Here is a 22,225-nt window from a genome sequence, read left to right on the forward strand (position 1 = left end):
GAAAGGCTGGTAGGTATAGGGAATGCTGGATGACTGAAGAAATCGAGGGTTGGGTTAAGAAAAAGAAGGAAGCATATCTAAGGTATAGACAGGATAGATCAAGTGAATCCTTAGAGTATGAAGGCAGTAGGAGTATACTTAAGAGGGAAATCAGGAGGGCAAAAAGGGGACATGAGATAGCTTTGGCAAATAGAGTTAAGGAGAATCCAAAGGGTTTTTACAAATACATTAAGGACAAAAGGGCAACTAGGGGGAGAGTAGGGCCCCTCACAGATCAGCAAGGCGGCCTTTGAGTGGAGCTGTAGAAAAGGGGGGAGATACTATATTAGTATTATGCATCAGTATTTACAGTGGAAAAGAACAAAGAAGATAAAGAATGTAAGGAAATAGATGGTGATGTCTTGGAAAATGTCCATATTACAGGGGAGGAAGTGCTGGATGTCTTGAAACACATAAAAATGTATAAATCCCCAGGATCTAATCCGGTATAGCCTAGACTTCTGTGGGAAGTTAGGGAAGCGATTGTGGGGCCTCTTGCTGAGATATTTGCATCATCGATAGTCACAGGTGAGGTGCTGGAAGACTGGAGGTTGGTTAACATGGTGCCACTGTTTAAGAAGGGTGGTAAGGACATGCCAGGGAACTATAGAGCAGTTGCCTGACATCGGTGGTTGTCAAGTTGTTGGAGGGAATCCAAGGGACAGGATGTACATGTATTTGGAAAGGCAAGGACTGATTAGGGACAGTCAACATGGCTTTGGGCGTGGGAAATCATGTCTCACAAACTTGTTTGAGTTTTTTGAAGAAGTAACAAAGAGGATTGATGAGGGCAGAGCGGTGATGTGATCTATTTGGATTTCAGTCAGGTATTTGACAAGGTTCCCCATGGAAGACTGGTTAGCAAGGTTAGATCTCATGGAATACAGGAAGGACTAGCCATTTGGATACAGAACAGGCTCAAAGGGAGAAGACAGAGGGTGGTGGCGGAGGGTTGTTTTTCAGACTGGAGGCATGTGACCAGTGGAGTGCCACAAGGATCAGTGTTGGGTCCACTTCTTTTCATCATTTATATAAGTGATTTGGATGTGAGCATGAGAGGCATAGTTGGTAAATTTGCAGATTACACCAAAATTGGAGGTATAGTGGACAGCGAAGAAGGTTACCTCAAATTACAACAGGATCTTGATCAGATGGGCCAATGGGCTAAGAAGTGGCAGATGGAGTATAATTTAGATAAATGTGAGGTGCTGCATTTTGGGAAAGCAAATCTTATCAGGACTTATACACTTAATGGTAAGGTCCTAGGGAGTGTTGCTGAACAAAGAGACCTTGGAGTGCAGGTTCATAGCTCCTTGAAAGTAGAGACGCAGGTAGATAGGATAGTAAAGAATGCATTTGGTATGCTTTCCTTTATTGGTCAGAGTATTGAGTACAGAAGTTGGGAGGTCATGTTGCGGCTGTACAGGACATTAATTAGGCTACTGTTGGAATGTTGCGTGCAATTCTGGTCTCCTTCCTATTGGAAAGATGTTGTGAAACTTGAAATGGTTCAGAAAAGATTTACAAGGATGTTGCCAGGGTTGGAGGATTTGAGCTATAGGGAGAGGTTGAATAAGCTAGGGCTGTTTTCCCTGGAGCATCGGAGGCTGAGGGGTGACCTTATAGAGGTTTATAAAATCATGAAGGGCATGGATAGGATAAATAGATAAAGTCACTTCACTGGGGTAGGGGTGTCCAGGACTAAAGGGCCTAGATTTAGGGTGAGAGGGGAAAGATATAAAAGAGACCTAAGGGGCAACGTTTTCACCCAGAGGTGGTGCGTGTGTGGAATGAGCTGCCAGCGGAAGTGGTGGAGGCTGGTACAATTGCAACATTTAAAAGGCAGCTGGATGGGTATATGAATAGGAAGGGTTTGGAGGGATATGGGCCGTGTGCTGGCAGGTGGGACTAGATTGGGTTGGGATATCTGGTTGGCACAGACAAGTTGGACCGAAGGGTCTGTTTTCATGCTGTACATCTCTATGACTCTCTGACTTGCTCAATTTGGTGTGTAACTAAAGTAGAACTACAGAATGAAAGATCATAAACAAAAATAGAAACTGCTGGAGAAACTCAGCAGATCTGACAGCACCTGAGAAAGCAGAGTTAACATTTCGAGTCCAGTGACCCTTCTTCAGAGTTGATACTATCTCGGAAAAAGTGATATGTGTGCGAATGACAGGAGAGTGAGAAAGAAAGTTAGGCAGTCAAAAGCATGATGGATAGTAAGCCAGGGAAGGAGAAAATCTGATAAAGGGGACAATGAGTGGGTGAAAATGGGTTAGCTTTGCTGAAAGCAACCCATTTCATGACCTGGCCTGTGAGTTGGGCATGGGTAAAGATGTGGAAGGAGATGTTCGGGTTTTAAGGCTGTGGAGAGGAAAATCATATCAGTCTTTAGTTCTGGTGAAAAGATGCAGTCTAAATAGCTTGCCTTAAATATAATGGGGCTTCAGGACGGGGGCCCATGCTCCCAGAGTGATGTGCTGTGAATACAAAACTTGTGGAAAGCTGAGAGCTAGTATTAAAGAAGCATCCAGTTGACTATCTCATTCTGTATATTTTGGGAAACCATAGTAATATTCTGTTCTTGCTGTGATTGTAGATGAGGCTATACAGTATACTGTTCATTTGGTTTTAATGGAGTATATCAATAGGATATAATAAGAGGGATATGGGCCAAATGCTGGCAAATGGGACGAAATCAGACTAGGATGTCTGGTCGGCACAGACAAAGTGAACCAAAGGGTCTGGTTCTGTGCTGTATGACTGTATGGATATTGATTTGATGACAGCTTATTATCTAGCTCCAATTTCAACTCTATCTAGTTAATGTTGGATTCATAGTTAGTCCAGCTGGTAGTATTTGGGCCAGGTTATCCTTGCTTTGAAAATCCTCCTGAGGCTTCACCGTCTTCCTTTTTCTGTAATCTTCTCCATCCTACAACCCCAAGATATCGTCACTTTTTGTTCCATTCTGGCCTCAGGTTATCCCTTTTTGACCTTGTTCAAACATGCCAAGGTCCAGTGCTCTGGAATTCCCTTCCAACAACTCCCAGCCTTTCTCCTACTCTCTCCTCCTTTAAAAATCTCCCTTTTTGATGAAGCCTTCGGTCATCTTTCCCTATATCTTTTCATCTGACTTCCCTGTGTCTCTGTGAATTGACACACTACATTTTACTGTACTAAAGATCATATACGACAGATAGATATAGTTCTTGAGGCCAAAAGGAACAAAGGGCATATGGCAAAAGCAGGGGGGCTGAGTTGGATGATCAGCCATGATTATGTTGATTGGTGGAGTTTCTGTATTAATGCTGAATGTTGTTGCTGGCAGTGATATGATGTTGTCTAATTTCACCCTCCTTTATTGGAGGGGCTTTAATTTGTGAAGGTTGGGGAGAGTAAAAAGGATCCAGGTGTTGTCCTCTGTCTGGGCCAAGGCTTTGCTGCACACTGCAGGTCAGAGATAACTCCTTTCTCAACAGAAATATTAATCTGAACACTGAACAAGATGTTTTGATCTTTTCCTCACAATGTTAATATAACTTAGTTCGCTTCTCTAGTCTACTCCAAGGTGATTCCTTACCTCCCATGTAGAGGAAGACCTTCTATCCACACCAGTGTAAATTATGTTCCTTCAGCCACCACCACTGTCACCTCTATGGATAAGGCTTGCCAGACCTTACAGAAGCAAAAGGCCATTCAGCAATCTCAGCTGTTCTGCTATTCATTTAAATCACTGATAATTTGGTTCCATCACCCTTAATATACCTGAAAAATTAATGTTCATTTTGAAATTTTCAATTAATCTAGCTGGTCAGTTTTTTTAGGGAAAGTGTTCCAAATATCCAGCTCCTCAGATTCTGTTAGCCAATATTCCTGGTTGGATCCCAAACCAGATCCTAAACTTGAGAGGCTGCTGCCTGAACTGCTGTGCTTTTCCAGCACCACTCTAATCTAGAATCTGGTTTCCAGCATCTGCAGTCCTTGTTTTTACCTTGAGAGGCATATAAATGGCAGTTCATAAAAACCGAAAGCACTGTGGATGCTGTAAATCAGAAACAAAAACAAAAACTTGCTGGAAATATTCAGCAGGTCTGGCAGCATCTGTGAAGAGAAATCAGAGTTAACACTTCGGATCCGGTGATCCTTCCTCCTGCTGATCTTTTCCAGAAACTTCTGTTTTTTGTTATATATGGCAGTTCATCATATTAGCCATTCTCTGACTTTCTGACTATTCTCACAGCCTTCTAGGTTACCTTTGGACAGATATACTTGACATCATCTACTCAACGTCACATCAAGGTGGTGTTTCTCAGAGGTTTTATTTGAAGCTGAACCATACTTTGGAGGTGAGATTACTTGGCCAATTTGAAGTAGATGTGATGTGATACCTGGTGCCCAAAACTGTAAATTCCTTCCCAATATAGAGCTGCTGTTGTCATATTTTATTCTAACTGACTTGGAGGCTCTGTACCCTTCCACCACTGCCACCACCACCTCCCCCAAACCCATGAGGTAAAGGACTGAAGGAAGTAATTTTACAAAATTATGCTCATAATAGGGAGGCCTGTTCTTTGGGAATACATGCAGGAATCCATGCATAATGCTGATAAAAACTTGCTAAGAGAGTGGTGCTGGAATTCAAGCACAGAAAGTAGGAGTAAGAGTACGCCATTCAAGCTTGCTGCTCCATTTAGTATGATCATGTCTGATCCTCTGTCTCAAAGCTGTGTTCCTACTTTCCCCCCATTAAATTCCACCAACTACTGTGGTGGTATTTGAGCCAATATCCTGGATCTCTGGATTATTAGTCCAGTGTTTTTACCATTTCACCAGCTCCACTGTCCTAAAACGAAATCCTGATGCTGCTCAGCTACATCTCCATTATCAAACAACAAGATAGACTTCAGGAAAGAGATACACAATGCTGTAAAGACAACAATTTCTCCCTTAATGTTAGCAAAACATTAAAGTTTGCCATCGACTTCAAGGGGGAGTGGAGGACACGCCCTTTTCTGCATCAATGGTGCTGAGGTGGAGATGGTCAAGAGTTTTAGAAGTAAATATCATGAACAATCTGTCCTGTTCTTCTGTATTGACGTTACAGTTAAGAAACCAACATCTCTACTTCCTCATAAGGCTAAGGAAATTCAGATGTTCACAATGACTTACTAATTTTGATAGATGCACCATAACAAGCGTTGTATCCAGATACATCATAGATTGGTATGACAACTCTCTGCTCAATATGCAAGAAATTAGAAAGTTGTCAACGCTACCCAGTCTGTCACAAAAACAGCCTTACATCCATTGACTCTGGGAAAACAGTAAACATAATCAAAGACTCTCCCAACCTGGTTATATTCTCTTCACCATCTTCCTTCGGACAGAAGATACAAAAGTTTGAAAACACATTCAACAGATTTAAGAACAGCTTCTTCCCTACTAATATCAGATTTACGAACAGACCTCTCATATATTAGAGTTGATCTTTCTCTGAAGCAGTAACACTATATTTTGCATTCTATTCTATTACCCTGATGTACTAATGTAAGGTGTGATTTATCTGGTTAGCGCACAAATCAATACTTCTCAATAATAAATCAAATCAAATTAAATCATCTGTTCCTGGTTGGTAATGACAATTTGTAGTATTATTCCTTATTGTTTTAAAAGGTTCCTTCCTATTCCCTCCAGAGATCTGCAGTTCCCACTATGGGGCAGAGACCAAATACAGGCTGTATAACAGCTTTGCAAAACACTTCTACTCAGTCTGCAAGCATGACCTGACCATCTGGTCATCTACCATTTTTAATACAACATCCTGTTCACATGCTCACATTACTATCTTGGGCCTGCTGCAGTGCTCCAGTGAAATCCAGTGCAAACTCATTTTCTGTTTGAGCACTTTCTAGCCTTCTGGATTCAACATTGAGTTCAACTTCAGACCATGAACTCTTTCCTTCAGTTTGTTTTTCCCAATTTTGCCCCAATGTCTGGCCGCCTTCTGTTTTCTTACAGCAGAATAGACCAATATTCTACCATTACCACTGACTCTGGACCTAAATCTGTTCCCAGAACCATTTTCTATGCCTTTTGTACTGTGACACCTGTATCTCTAATCTCCCTCCCTCTCTAATCCAGCCCCTGCCCCTCCCTTCTGTTCCTCTTGCTCCTCCTAGCTGTCTCTACAGCATAAAACCCTTACCTTTCCACCTCTCTCTTTAATTCTGAAGAAGACTCATTAGACTCAAAACATTACCTCTGTTCCTCTCTCTAAGATGCAGCCTGAAATGTGTAATTTCCCCAGCACTTTGTGTTTTTGTTTGTCTCCGTCCTTGCCTGTTTCTGAAGCCGATCAACCTGTTGTTATTCTTTTTGCTGATAAGATTCCTCCAATTCCCCCTTCCCCAGACAGTTTTCTATTTTAAGTATTCACCCCGTCCTAGTGAATAATTTACCTGGTTCAACTTTTGAAATTCTCCTATTATTGTCAATATTGGTATTTCCTTTCATCAGAAAGGAAAGCTGGTGATTTCTGCTTACGACCTTTCCTCAGTGCATGATGAACCAGCTCAAATATTTCAATGTTCAGTATAAAGCAGTTTTTAATCTTAAAAAGAAGCATTTTCCCTGACGCTGTTTTCTGTCACTGAACTAGACTTGTAACCATTCTCGAGCTATCTGTTTTATTCCTTGAGCTTTAATTTGCAGACAAACCCATCATGTGGCTTTGAATGATATGTCTTTTGAATGTCGATGAGCACCATGTTGGCCATCTCTGTTATCTCATTAAGAAACTCAATTGAGTTAATTAAACACTTTGCCCTTGACAAATCTATGCTCGCTTTCCTTCATTAACAAACTTTCAGTCTAACTATATCTTCCAAAGCTTGGAGACTATTACTTGGAGGTCAATTGGACTTTGGAAATAACATTTGACGACTCTGATATCACCTAAGGTCAGAGACCCTTACTTTGTTATTGACACTGTCTGAGTTCCTTCCCTTTCAGAATCTGCTGAACTGTTTCCATGCCGAGGGAAATGGTTTGTCACTTAATGAACTACAGACTACCAGTTTCAAGGTGAGTTCTCAGGATTGCAAAACTTGTTATTGAAACATAGATATAATGCACTTTTTGGCAAAGCTTTTCATCTTGCAGTTATCAGGACAATTCACAAGAATGACAAATTTGTTCTCACACATGGTTTAAATTTGCTGTCTTCATCCCATATTTCCGAAAAGATACTTGCTGAGTTTGATGTCCTCTACTTGCAGCTATCCCATCATGAACCAAAATACGCTGAAGACAGAAGGTGTGCTGAGCTGATTTAGCACATACATGTTGTGGAAATCTGAATAAATTATCCTATTTCCACATCAGTGGGAATATCTGGTAGCATCATGAGGTCTCAATGCCAAATTGGACACACATCAGTCAAGCCAACCATAGGGACTGGCATATTCATCTTGAACAGGTGCGACTGTAGCAAAGAATGCAGGTCGTTCTTAACAACAGGGCCACATGAGTACCCATTAGACATGGCGGTCAGCATGACCAGCCAACCTTCCTCAAAAGTAAGTTAAACAAGCATTTGCTGAACTTACGTAAGAGCAGTGAGCTGCTGGGAGCTAATTATGATTTGATTCATCTTCACAGCTCACGCAAGACCCAGAAGAAATGTCTGTTAAGGCCTTATCTATGTCTGGTCTGGCACAACATACCTGGAACAATAATAGATTGCCACAACATGTTTTCAGCAGACTTTCCACTTAGCCAGGGAAGGATTCCTTCACATTTGCAAATACCCTACAGGAGTTGGATATCACCAGTGTCCATGTTCTTATTTGGCATTGCCAGCATATTCACCAATGTATCACTCAGAGAACCCAAAGACATCTGTGCTGCAGCACAATGTCATGGTGATCTAGACCCACCAACACTGTGGGCATCAGTATTCACCATCAGTTCTCCACCTGCCTTTACCAAGACCTGCTAGGCTGGCCTCAGCAGAAACCTGCCAACATACCTCCTCATGTAACTCCATTGTTGATATTTTGCAGGAATATAGTCAGATCAATGACTTCAGCTCCTGTGGGTGCTGCAGGGATTAGAGGACTAATATCCATTTATTTTGTCAATAGCCTCTTGAAGGTAGGACTTGCTCCCAAATGGAGGTGTAGCTTCAAATCAATGAATCACCAAGGACTGTAAAATTGTTTTGGAGCTTCTTGGTCACTTGGTGTTGAATTTGCACACAACATTTTAGCCAGGGATGTGCCACTGCTTATGTATAAAATTTAGTTCCATTAGTCCCCTATTAATTTCACTCTATTCCTATGTTCTCAGTAGAGAGCTGCGCCCAAAGAGGGTACAGGATAATCAATTGGTCCTACCTTGTTTCAGCCAAGTCTCCAACTGGCACCAGAAACGTGAGATTGTTAATTGATTAATGAATGCGGTGCCTCTCTAGCCAGTATACACCTCAAATCCAACTTCCTGCAAGTCCCCAAATCCTTTAATTTCTTCAGTGTCAAGAAGTCTATCAATCTCAATTTTGCATGATTAAGCATTCACAGTCCTCTGGATATAGAATGATTATCCCTGTATTAGTGTGGACAATGTCTCCTTTCTCTTGGATAGTGGGGTGTGGGGAGAGGAGAAGTAACTACTGAACACTTTGGAAAACAATTTCCTTTTGCTCTTTTCCAAAGTATCATCTATTTCCTAGCTGAATTTGAAAAATGTTCTGAAGAAGGGTTACTGGACTCAAAATGTTAAATCTGTTTTCTTTCCACAAATGCTGCCAGGCCTGCTGAGTTTTTCCAGCTATTTCTGTGGGCCTTAAAAGTTAATTCTGCACATTCTACTAAACACGCTGTGTATTTTAACCACTTATTTTCTGTTTCATGTTTAATTTTAATATTAATTTCAAATTTTCATTACTTGCAATTCTTTGCACTTCTCATTTTTGACTTGTCGTTTTGCTCACCATATTAATGTAGTTCCTTTCATGTGCTGCTACACTTTGCTGTAAACTTACTTTAATTTATTTCAGGATCTGAAGGCCCACCTGTCTCTGAATGCAGCAAGCACTCACGAGCTAGTCCAGAAGTTTTACGCAAAGAAAATCCAGCAACAGGTCTGCAGCATAGACTGCCTTCTAATGCAGTATTATTTGAGGTGTGAAAGTCTAACTGATGGAGCAGAGGCATCACAAACTCTAGGAAAGTCTAGATAGATTTAAAGGACATTAAAGATCAGTAATCAAACACAATGAGATGAGTTTTTGTTTATCGGGACTGGGAAACAGGAGCAGGACAACTTCGAGATTCTGAACCTGCCCCCAGGAGGAACAGTTATTGATGGGAATTTCATGGAAGTAGCTGCTGGAAAAGTGTAGCAGGTTAGGCAGCATCAAAGGAGCAGGAGAATCGACGTTTCGGGCATAAGCCCTTCTTCAGGTCATTCCTTTGATGCTGCCTGACCTGCTGCGCTTTTCCAGCAACACATTTTTAAACTCTGATCTCCAGCATCTGCAGTCCTCACTTTCTCCTTTTCATGGAAGTACCCCATCAATTGACATGAAAAAAACTCCCTATCCAATTATAGGTGCTAAAGGAAAATCAGTGGCCTTCAGTCTGAAAGGATCAGCCAGCTAACATGGAGGTACCCTCTTAGCAGTCTTTTTAAGCATGATTTTAAAAGCAGCAGAAATATTCAGGTCCCCCCATTGGGATGGGTGGGGGTGGAGGTGAAACAGAGATTGGGAATGGAAGATTGGAACTTAGGATAAGGTAGTTGGGGGAATGGGATGGGGCATTGGGGCTGGTGGGTGAGCAGAAAATCCCTCAATAATGTGTCTTTTAGCTTTACCCTCAACTATTCTCCACTGGGTGCCTGCCTCCAGGTGGTTAAACTGTTCCATGTTGTCGGGAAACTGAAAGATGACAGGAACATTGAATTCTAACTCCTTCAGTGTCATTAATGATGCTGCTACTGAGCCTGATTGGATGGCTCCTTTGAGAGTGCAGGGAGTCATGCAGAGACCAAAAACTCTCTTTAATAAAACTGGCCAGCCCCTGGAATGAGATTAAGAATCTGGCATGTGTGGTTGGTCCTGTCGATCTCAGTGAATCCTGACCATTCTCAGAGCTTACGTAGTCCCTATTGTATATCAATAATAGTATTGATATACAGCAGGGACTATGTAAGCTCTGAGAATAGGTTCTGTTGATGCACTCTCTGATATTATATATCATTACATTGACTGTCATTAATCACAATCAGGCAACAATTTACATTGACTTCACAACATTAATGTTGGAATATACTTCACAGAGACAGGAGCAGAAGGAAAATGGATACTAATCAAAAGCAGACAAAAGGAAAGGAACCACAGATTTGGTCATGGAAGTGACTTATAATGAGGGCCTTAAAAGATGAGGTGGGAGATGTTGAGGTGGAGAGGGTTAGGGCAGGAATTCTAGCATAAGGAGCCAAGTGGGTGTAACATGTGGCTGCCAATGTCGAGGCAAATAGTGGGTGCAGCAGAGGAATGAAGGTTTCAGGGAATGCTGTCAAGCTTGAAGAGGCTATATAGAAGGGAGGTGCTAGTTCATGGAGGGATTCAAACACAAGGATGTAGAAATTAATCAAATATCCCTTCAATACTTCCCATCATATCCCACAAAAATTTCCTGCCATATTCCCCTGTCCCCATCTGCCATGTCTCTTTCTTGATAATCTAAGTCAATTCAGTTGACTTTTGATTTCATTTGCAGTGTTCGTACCCTTTTAATGTTCTGGGAAAATGATCATGTCACTCAATCTGGATTATTTTGGTTTTAACGTCTGACCTTTTTTACCACAGTGAATGATTTTCCTGAAGAAGCTCTATCCATTCTATTTTGATGTGAAATTTAAATTTAGCATGCCAATAATCCTTTCAGTAGATTTTCAATTTTAAAAATTATTTGTATTGGTTTAATGGGAAGATGCTCATTTTTATAGAAGTGGTGTGCAGATGGTAACTTTCATATTGTAATCGGATAAATTCTTGCAAAGAAAGAGTTTGTAGGTACTGTGGAAAAAGGAGAGAGGAGTGAAACTGATTGGAGAGGTCTTTCAAAGAGCTAGCATCGGCATGATAAGCTAAATGGCCCTCCCCTGTGCCATATAACACACTGTCTTCTTTTACATGGTGGGTTTGGATCCTCTTACCTTTTGGCAAGATAGAATAAAGTTAGTTTGGGTAGTCTCAACTCAACTCCTCATGGAGAGAAATCCACATGGAAACATTTGGCAACAACTGGGAATCTGTTCCAGGATAAATGTGAGTGGACACATTTCTGATAATGCAGCTGAGATACAATGACAGGATAGTAGGCAGGAATCTGCCCTGACTTTGATGTATTAAATTAATCTAGTTGTAAATAATTTTTCTTGTGTTTTGGGAAGAATCAATCTGCATTTGGAGAGGCAGGGATTAATCAAAAACAGTCAGCATAGTTTTGTTAAGGGGAAATCATGTCTGACCGACTTCATTGGGCCAGATATGTACACAGAGCATAGAACATGACAGTGCAGTACAGACCCTTCGGCCCTCGATGTTGCACCAACCTGTGAAACCAATCTGAAGCCCATCAAACCTACACTTGTCCATATACCTATCCACATTTAAAAGGGTATATGAATAGGAAGCATTTGGAGGGATATGGGTGAGGTGCTACTGTGCTGTAAATCTCTATAGTTATGATAATGACCATTTAAATGCTCTTAAAGTTGCCGAGTCTACTACTGTTGCAGGCAGTGCACTCTATGCCCCTACTATTCTCTGAGTAAAGAAACTACCTCTGACATCTGTCCTTGATCTATCACCCCACAATTTAAAGCTATGTCCCTTTGCACTAGCCATTACCATCTGAGGAAAAAGGCTTTCATTGCCATCTAACCCTCTGATTATCCTATATGTCTCAATTAAGTCGCCTCTCAACTTCCTCTTTCTAACGAAAACAGCCTCAAGTCCCTCAGCCTTTCCTCATAAGACCTTCCCTCCATACCAGGCAACATCCTAGTAAATGTCCTCTGAATCCTTTACAAAACTTCCACATCCTTCCTATAACGTGGTGACCAGAACTGTACACAATACTCCAACACCAGAGTTTTGTACATCCACATCTTGATTTCATGGTTCCGAAACTCAGTCCCTTTACCAATAAAAGCTAACACACCGTATGTCTTCTTAACAAACTTATCAACCTAGGTGGCAACTTTCAAGGATCTATGTATTTGGACACCGAGATCTCTCTGCACTACCAAGAATCTTACCATTAGCCCAGTACTCTGCATTCCTGTTACTCATTGCAAAGTGAATCACCTCACAGGTTTCAGCATTAAACTCCATTTGTCACCTCTTAGCCCAGCTCTGCAGCTTATCTGTGTCTCTCTGTGACCTATAACCTTTGTCATTATCCACAACTCTACCAACCTTAGTATTATCCACAAATTTACTAACCCATCCTTCCATGCCGTCATCCAGGTCATTCCTATAAATGACAAACAACAGTGAACCCAAAACAGATCCTTGTGGTACCCCGTTAGTAACTGAACTCTAGGATGAATATTTCCCATCAACCACCACCTTTCAGCTAGCCAATTTCTGATCTAAACCACTAAATCACCCTCAATCCCATGACTCCGTATTTTGTGCAATAGCCAACTGTGGGGAACTTTATCAAACGCCTTACTGAAATCCATGTACACCACATCAACGGCTTTAACCTCATCCACCTGTTTGGTCACCTTCTCAAAGAACTCAATAAGGTTTGCGACGCACGACGTACCCTTCGCAAAACTGTGTTGACTACCTCCAATTAACTTATTCCTCTCTTGATGATTATAAATCCTATCTCTCATGACGCTTTCCAACACTTTCCCTACAACCAAAGGAAGGCTCACAGGTCTATAATTTCCAGGGTTGTCTCTACTCCCCTTCTTGAGATGAGGACAATGCTTTTGTTGTAATCTACATGGACTTTAGTAAGGCTTTGATAAGGTCCTGTATTGGAGACTGATAGCAAAAGTAAGAGCCCATGTGATTCAAGGAGACTTGGTAAATTGAATCCACATTTGGCTTAATGAGAGGAAGCAAAGGGTGACAGTTGAAGGGTTTTTTTCCAGTTGGAAGTCTGTGTCCAGTCGAGACCCACAAGGATCAGTGTTGTTTGTAAATGATTTAGACTTGAATATAGGGGGTTGATTTGAAAGTTCACAGATGATACAAAAATTGATGGGTAGTGAATAGTTAGGAAGATAGCCATAGATTATAGGAAGATATAGATGAGCTGGTCAGGTGGACTGATCAGTGGCAAATGGAATTCAGTCTGGATAAGAATGAGGTGATGCACCTGGACAAGGCAAGGGAATACATGATGAATCATAGGACCCTGGGGATTACCAAGGATCAGAGGGACTTTCATGTGCATGGGTTTAAGAGCAGGGAGGTTATGTTGGAGCTGTATAAAATGTTGGTTAGGCCACAGCAAGATTATTGTGTATTGTTCTGGAATCCACACTTTAGGTGCGATGTAGTTAGCCCTGGACGGGATGCAGAGGAGACTTACTGGGCTAGAGAGTTTGTTATGAAGTTAGATTGGACAGACCGGATAGTTTTCTTTAGAGTAGAGGAGATTGAGAGGGGACATGGTTGAGATGTATAAAATTGAGGACCATGGAGAGGGTAGATAGGAAGAAACATTTCCCCTTGATAGAGAATCATTGACCAGGGAGGGTATAGATTTAAAGTAAGTGGCAGAAGGTTGAGATGAAATGAGGAAAACGTTTTCACCCAGAGGGAGGTTGAAATCTGTAATCACTACCTGTAAGGGTGGTACAGGCAGAAACCCTCACAACATTAAGAAGTATTTAGATGTGCACTTGTGATGCCAAAGTACACAAGGCTAAGGGCCAAGCGCTGGAAAATATTAGAATAGTTAGGTGGTTGTTTTTGACTGGTGTACTCCCGATGGGCCTAAGGGCTCTTTTCTGTGTTGTAAACCTGTAAGGCTCTGTGAAATTGAATGAACTCAAGGGATAGCAGATGTTCTGGGGCTGTTTGATGCAGTACTGAATTTCCTCTGAAACTTCCATGTTCAAATCTCACTCCAGGTACATGGAACATTTTCCAGGTTGACATTCTGGTGTACTACTAAACTGAGATCCATTTGATCTGTCATTATAAAGTATACCTCATTGAAAAATGAAGGAAGTATTCCTGATATTGTGGTTAACACTTATCTATCCTTGATTGCAGTTGGTGAGTACTCACTATGCACAAATTGGCTGCCCCACTTCCTTTATTTTATAATTGTATATTCAAACATAATTAATTTTCTGTGAAGCACTTTGGGACATTATGGGGAGGAATGGCCTAGTGGTTTTTATGTCTGGACTGGTAATCCAGGAAAAGTTCTGTGGACGCAGGTTCAAGTCCCAGCATGGCAAATGGTGGAATTTGAATTCAATACAAATCTGAAATTAAGTGTCTAACCATGACCATGAGTCCATTGTCAATTGTTGGAAAACCCCATCTGGTTCACTAATTTCCTGTTGGGAAGGAAATTGCCATCCCTATCTAGTCTACATGTGACTCTAGACCCACAGCAATTTGTTTGACTCTTAACTGCCCTCTGAGCAATAAGAGAAGGGAAATAAATGGTGGCCTAGCCAGTGCTGCCCACATCCCATAAATGATGGTTCTGTTCACCGAGCTGGGAATTTGTGTTGTAGACGTTTCGTCCCCTGTCTAGGTGACATCCTCAGTGCTCGGGAGCGTCCTGTGAAGCGCTTCTGTGATCTTTCCTCCGGCATTTGTAGTGGTTTGAATCTGCTGCTTCTGGTTGTCAGTTCCAGCTGTCCGCTGCAGTGGTCGGTATATTGGGACCAGGTCGATGTGCTTATTGATTGAATCTGTGGATGAGTGCCATGCCTCTAGGAATTCCATGGCTGTTCTCTGTTTGGCTTGTCCTATAAGAGTAGTGTTGTCCCAGTCGAATTCATGTTGCTTGTCATCTGCGTGTGTGGCTACTAAGGATAGCTGGTCGTGTCGCTTTGTGGCTAGTTGGTGTTCATGGATGCGGATCGTTAGCAGTCTTCCTGTCTGTCCTATGTAGTGTTTTGTGCAGTCTTTGCATGGGATTTTGTACACTACATTGGTTTTGCTCAGGCTGGGTATTGGGTTCTTCATTCTAGTGAGTTGTTGTCTGAGAGTGGCTGTTGGTTTGTGTGCTGTTATGAGTCCTAGTGGTCGCAGTAGTCTGGCTGTCAGTTCGGAAATGCTCTTGATGTATGGTATGGTAGTGTGGCTAGTCCTTTGGGTTGTGGCATGTCCTTGTTCCATTGTCTTTCCCTTTGGCATCTGTTGATGAAATTGCACAGGTATCCGTTTTTGGCGAATACATTGTAGAGGTGTTCTTCTTCCTCTTTTTGCAGTTCTGCTGTACTGCAGTGTGTTGTGGCCCTTTTGAACAGTGTCTTGATGCAACTTCTTTTGTGTGTGTTGGGGTGGTTGCTTTCGTAGTTCAGGACTTGGTCTGTGTGTGTAGCTTTCCTGTATACCTTTGTGGTGAATTCTCCGTTCGGTGTTCTCTGTACCATCACGACATGACTAGCTATCCTTTGTAGCCATACACGCAGATGACAAGCAACATGTACAAGGTACAAACATTTGTAATCATTAAAAACACAGAAATAGAGAACACACACTGGATCATCAACGCCACACTCACAGGAATCCGATTCACTAGAGAGGAAGAAAAGGACAACCAACTCCCATTCCTAGACGTGATGGTACAGAGAACACCAAACGGAGAATTCACCACAAAGGTATACAGGAAAGCCACACACACAGACCAAGTCCTGAACTATGAAAGCAACCACCCCAACACACACAAAAAAAGTTGCATCAAGACACTATTCAAAAGGGCCACAACACACTGCAGTACACCAGAACTGCAAAAAGAGGAAGAGGAACACCTATACAATGTATTCACCAAAAACGGATACCTGCGCAATTTCATCAACAGATGCCGAGGGAAAGACAACGGAACGAGGACATGCCGCACTAGCCACACTACCATAGATCAAGAGCATTTCCCAACTGACAGCCAGACTACTGCGACCACTAGGACTCATAACAGCACACAAACCAACAGCCACTCTCAGACAACAACTCACCAGAATGAAGGACCCGATACCCAGCATGAGCAAAACCAATGTACTGTACACAATCCCATGCAAGGACTGCACAAAACACTACATAGGACAAACAGGAAGACAGCTAACGATCCGCATCCATGAACACCAACTAGCCACGAAACGACACGACCAGCTATCTTTAGTCGCCATACATGCAGATGACAAGCAACATGAATTCGACTGGGACAACACTACTCTTATAGGACAAGCCAAACAGAGAACAGCCAGGGAATTCCTAGAGGCATTGCACTCATCCACAGATTCAATCAATAAGTACATCGACCTGGTCCCAATATACCGACCACTGCAGCGGACAGCTGGAACTGACAACCAGAAGCGGCAGATTCAAACCACTACAAATGCCGGAGGAAAGATCACAGAAGCACTTCACAGGAGGATGTCACTGAGGATGTCACTTAGACAGGGGATGAAACGTCTGCAACACAAATTCCCAGCTCGGCGAACAGAACCACAACAACGAGCACCCAAGCTACAAATCTTCTCACAAACTTTGAATCCCACAAATGAATTTTTTAAAATCCTAAGAACCTGAATGGTGCTATATAAAAGATTTTTTTTCCCTTCTTTATTGTTCCTTCCATTGAATAACAAAAATAATTAAATATGCATTTCTCCCTAATGACACCTCCACTTTTTTGTTTAAGACCGCTGATGACTATTCCAAGTATGGTGCTGTAACTATAAAAGTCTGCTACGACACTGAAGGGAAAAGGCTCCATGTGGAAATCCTAAATGCTGTTAATCTCATGCCACTGGATTCCAATGGTAAGAAAGAAAGTGGTGTTGCTGGCTGAGGAGATGTGTTTTTGTCTCATTACACTTTCTGAATCTCTTCCTCATTCCCATCCTATCTCTCCTTGTACAGGTACCAGTGATCCTTTTGTGGAACTGACGCTGGAACCCAAACACATCTTTCCACTGGTAGAGAACAAAACAACTAGACGCATAGATAACGACCTCAACCCGCTCTTTGATGAGGTTTTCGAGTTCAGGTACATACAGTTATTGGTCATTTATAGCACTGAATGAGCCGTTCAAACAATTTCGTCCATGGCATCTCTTTGTGATAACAACTCAGCTTGTCCCGTTGCCCAACCTTTTCCCTCTTATTCTGCAAGCCACAGAGTCGTACAGCCTGGATTCAGGCCCTTTGACCCAACTCATCCATGGATACCAGGTTTCCTAATCTGAATGAGTCCCATTTCCTTGGATTTGATCCATATCCCTCTAAACCTTTCCTATCCATGTATCTTGTCCAAATGTTTTTTTAAATGTTGTAATTGTACTTTCCTTTGTCACTTCCTCTGGCATTCATTCCATAATACACACAACCCTCTGGATGAAAAAGTTACTCCTCAGATCCTTTTAAAATCTTTCCCCTTGCACCTTCAACCTATGTCCTTTAGTACTGGACTCTCCTACCCTGGGGAAAAACCTTGACTATTCACCTTATCTATGCTCCTTCTAATTTTATAAACCTCTATAAGGTCACTCCTCAATGTCTTACACTCCAGAGAAAATAAAGTCCCAGTCTCTCCAACCTCTCCTTATAATTTAACTTTCTGGTCTCAGTAACATCCTTGTAAATCATTTTTTGTGCCCTTTCCATTGTAATGATATCCTTCTTATAGCAGGGCAACCATAATTGTATGCATTACTCCAAATGTGGCCTTACCATCATTTGTACAGCCATAACATGACATCCCAACTCCTGTACTCAGTGCTCTGACCGATGAAGATAAACATGTCAAATGCCTTCTTTACCACCATGTCTATATATGATGCCACTTTGAAGGAACTATCATTCCAGTTCTCTCTGTTTGACAACCATCCCCAGGGCCCTACCATTAACTGTGTAAGTCCTGCCCTGTTTTGTCTTACTAAAATGCAACACCTCACATTTCTGTTAAATTAAACTCTACCTGCCATTTCTCGGCCCACTGGCCCAGTTGATCAAAATCCTGTTGTGTTCTGAGATAACCTTCACCGTCCACTACACTACCAATTTCGGTGGCATCTGCAAACTTCCTAACCATGCCTGCTATATTCTCATCCAAAGCATTGATAAAATGATGAACAACAGTGGATCCAACGCCGATCCTTGTGGTACAAGGAGGTCACAGGCCTCCAGTCTGAGTAACAACCCTCCACAACTACTATCTGTCTGCTATTGTTAAGCCAATTTTGTATCCAATTGGCTAGTTCTTCCTGGATACCATGTGATCTAACCTAATAAAGGATATTCTAATCCATTCTACCATTTCTCTTCAGGTTACAGAATCTGCCCCCATACTCTCAGGCAGGGAATTCCAGTTCTTAACAATTCACTACCTAAAGGTTTTTTCTCTTACCACCTCTGGTTCATTTGTCAAGCACTTTAAATCCCTGTCATCTGGTTCTCAAATCTTCGACAATGGTAACAGTCTATCTCCGTCTGCTTCGCAGACCCCTTATTATTTTGCTACTTGCACATCTTGCAACCTTCTTGTCTCCGGATTCTCCTGCCCATCTTTGCATCTGAAGTTACTCATCCCCAGAACTGTCTTCTTTTGTGCAGTGCCCCAGAATTAGTCCCATTGCTCCAGCTGAGGCCAAAGCAGAGTTTTATAAAATTTAGCAGTGAGCGAATTCCCCCACCCAAAACCTGTTAGTGGTCCAAGTCGTGGTGAGTATGGTGACAAAATAAGCAAGAATGAAAAAAATCAGATTCTCAACATTATGAACAAAATTATCTCTAATTTCCCAAATTTCTGGACAGCACCCATGCATTCTCCATGGCCACATTCCTGCTTGACCCTTTAACTACGCAACTCTACATCAGCATGCTACCAGCCTCACCACAACATCATGCCTGCTCTCAGACTAACTCTGACACCTAACTCAGGCCTTGTGGAGCTGACAGACACCTATGTGGCTGTACATTTCATTGATCAGTGCAGGATGTTTTAGACATGGACAAACCCATCCTATAGCTCTTAGCATTCTTTCTTAATACTTGCTGACTTCAGCACTGAATTACAGGTGGCCAGTCTCTGCGGTTTAGTTTGCTTTTTAGAATGGGAGAGGTGGGCAGCAGTGATCAGTCAGATACAGGTTCGATACGCTACTGTACAACATCAGGCTACATCAATGTTAGAGTTCTAATATGTATGAGTAGCCTAGGCAGCAAACACACGGCATGTGCTTCAGATGAATTACAAACCACTGTGGTGGGGAAATTCTTCAGTCTATAATCAAGAATGGGATAACTGAACATCTTGAAAATTTTCAGCTGATCAGAGCAATTCAGTGCATGAGTTGTATGACCCTTTGATCTTTTCCATATAAATTTTGTGTCTAAGGTCTTCCTCTTTCACTAACACCTGATGAAGGAGTAGCGCACCAAAAGCTAGTGTTTTCAAATAAATCCGTCGGATTATAACCTCGTGTCATGTGACTTTTGACCTTGTCCAACCCAGTCCAACACTGGCACCTCTACATCTTAACAGGAAAAGACAAAGTAGATAAAGATAAACTATTTCCAGTGGTTGGAGATTCTGAAACTATGAGGCATAGTCTGAGAATTAAAGCGAGATCGTTCAGGAGAGATTTTAGGAAGCAATTCCACACATACAGGGTGTGAATGTTTGGAATTCTCTTTCACAAATGGCAGAGGATGCTGGATCAGTTGTTAATTTTAAATCTGAAATCGATAATTTTTTGTTAAACAAAGGTATGAAGGTATGTCAGCCAAAGGCAATCGATGGATTTCAGCCACATCTCATAACATGATCTCATTGAATGGTGGAACAGGTTCAAGGGGCTGAATGGCCTACTTCTGTTCCTATATTCACTTAGGTCTATTTGTGTTGTCAACTCCTCTTGTTACATATATTGCATCCTTTCAGATAAAGAACCTTAAGCTTTAACGTTTTACTGTTATACCTTACTCTGGTCCTAAGTCCTGCTACACTCCTGCACATATTGGATTGGACACAGCTATTTGAAGGGAAGTCAACATTTGAGATGTGGGAGGCTTTCAAAGATAGGTTAAAGATAGTGCAGGATAGGCATGTCCCATTGAAAGCAAAGGATAGGAAAGGCAAGATTCGTGAATTGTGGATGACAGGAGAAATTGTACAACTAGCCAAGAGGAAAAGGGAAGCGTACATAAAGTCTAGGCAGCTAAGGACAGAACATGCCCTGGAGGAATATCGGAAGAGTAGGACAAATCTTAAACAAGGAATCAAGCGGGCTAAAAGGGATTATGAAATAGCTTTAGCTAGCAGAATTAAGGAGAATCCCAAAGCATTTCATTCTTATATAAGAAGCAAGTGGGTAACTAGGGAAAGGATTGGTCCACTAAAGGATAACGAAGGAAGGCTGTGTGTCGAACCTGAGAGAATGGGTGAGATTCGGAATGATTATTTTGCATCAGTGTTCACTGAGGAGAGGAACATGATGAATGTTGAGATTAGAGATAAAAGTTTGATTAGTCTGGATCACGTTGGCATAAGTAGGGAAGATGTGTTGGGTAGGCTAGAGGTTATTAAGGTGGAACAAATCCCCAGGACCGGATGGGATCTATCCCATGTTGCTGAGGGAGGCGAGAGAGGAAATAGCTGAGGCCCTGACAGATATCTTTGTGGCATCCTTAAACACAGGTGAGGTGCCAGAGAACTGGAGGGTTGCTCATGTTGTATCCCTGTACAAGAAGGGTAGTAGGGATATTCCAGGTAACTACAGACCAGTGAGCTTGACGTCAGTGGTGGGAAAGTTGCTGGTCAAGGTACTGAGGGAAAAGAAACTATTTATATTTAGAAAAGAATGGGCTTATCAGTGATAGGCAACATGGTTTTGTGTGAGGGAGATCGTGCCTTATCAACTTAATAGAGTTCTTCGAGGAAGTGACCAAGTTGATAGATGAAGGAAGGGCTGTTGATGTCATATACATGGACTTTAGTAAGGTGTTTGACAAGGTTCCCCATGGTAGACTAATGGAGAAAGTGAAGTCACATGGTGTGCAAAGTGTTCTAACTAGGTGAGATAAAGAACTGGTTGAGCAACAGGAGACAGAGTAGTAGTTGAAGGGAGGTTCTCGAAATGGAGAAAGGTGACCAGTGGTGTTCCACAGGGATCAGTGTTGGGGCCACTGTTGTTTGTAATATACATAAATGATCTGGAAGCGGGCACTGCTGGTATGATCAGCAAGTTTGCAGATGACACGAAGATTGGTGGAGTAGCAGAAAGCATAAGGGACTGTTAGAAAATACAGGAGGATATAGATAGACTGGAGAGTTGGGCAGAAAAGTGGCAGATGGAGTTCAATCCAGGCAAATGTGAGGTGATGCATTTAGGCAAGACTGATTCTAGAGTGAATTATACAATGAACGGAAGAGCCTTGGGAAAAGCTGATGAGCAGAGAGATCTGGGAGTGCAGGTCCATTGTATCCTGAAGGTTGCTGCACATGTGGATAGAGTGGTCAAGAAGGCATATAGAATGCGTGCCTTCATTGGACGGGGTATTGAGTATAAGAGCTGGCAGGTAATATTAAAATTGTACAAGACTTTGGTTTGGCTGCATTTAGAATACTGTGTACAGTTCTGGTCGCCACATTACCAAAAGGATGTGGACGCTTTGGAGAGGGTGCAGAGAAGGTTTACGAGGATGTTGCCTGGTATGGAAGGTGCTCGCTATGAAGAGAGGTTGAGTAGGTTAGGTTTATTTTCATTAGAAAAAAGGAGATTGAGGGGGGACCTATTGAGGTTTACAGAATCATGAAGGGTACAGACAGTGTGGATAGAGACCAGTTTTTTCCCAGGGTGAAGGATTCAGTAACGAGAGGTCACTCTTTTAAGGTGAGAGGTGGAAAGTTTAAGGGGGATAAACGCGGCAAGTACTTCACACAGAGGATGGTGG

The 22,225-nt window shown here is 42.0% G+C and overlaps 1 protein-coding gene across 2 annotated transcripts in view; it reads left to right on the forward strand.

The window, feature by feature from the left end:
* unc13d (unc-13 homolog D (C. elegans)) overlaps positions 1-22,225 on the forward strand; it is a 167,340-nt gene that overhangs the window by 132,030 nt on the left and 13,085 nt on the right. For both annotated transcript variants that reach the window (XM_072558113.1, XM_072558115.1), the window contains exons 26-30: positions 4,289-4,394; positions 7,060-7,131; positions 9,107-9,190; positions 16,971-17,091; positions 17,192-17,318. In XM_072558113.1, coding sequence (XP_072414214.1) covers positions 4,289-4,394; positions 7,060-7,131; positions 9,107-9,190; positions 16,971-17,091; positions 17,192-17,318 — 510 coding nt within the window. The remainder of the gene's footprint in view (positions 1-4,288; positions 4,395-7,059; positions 7,132-9,106; positions 9,191-16,970; positions 17,092-17,191; positions 17,319-22,225) is intronic.

This window comes from Chiloscyllium punctatum, chromosome 39, assembly GCF_047496795.1.
Source record: "Chiloscyllium punctatum isolate Juve2018m chromosome 39, sChiPun1.3, whole genome shotgun sequence".
Classification (NCBI taxonomy): Eukaryota; Metazoa; Chordata; class Chondrichthyes; order Orectolobiformes; family Hemiscylliidae; genus Chiloscyllium; species Chiloscyllium punctatum.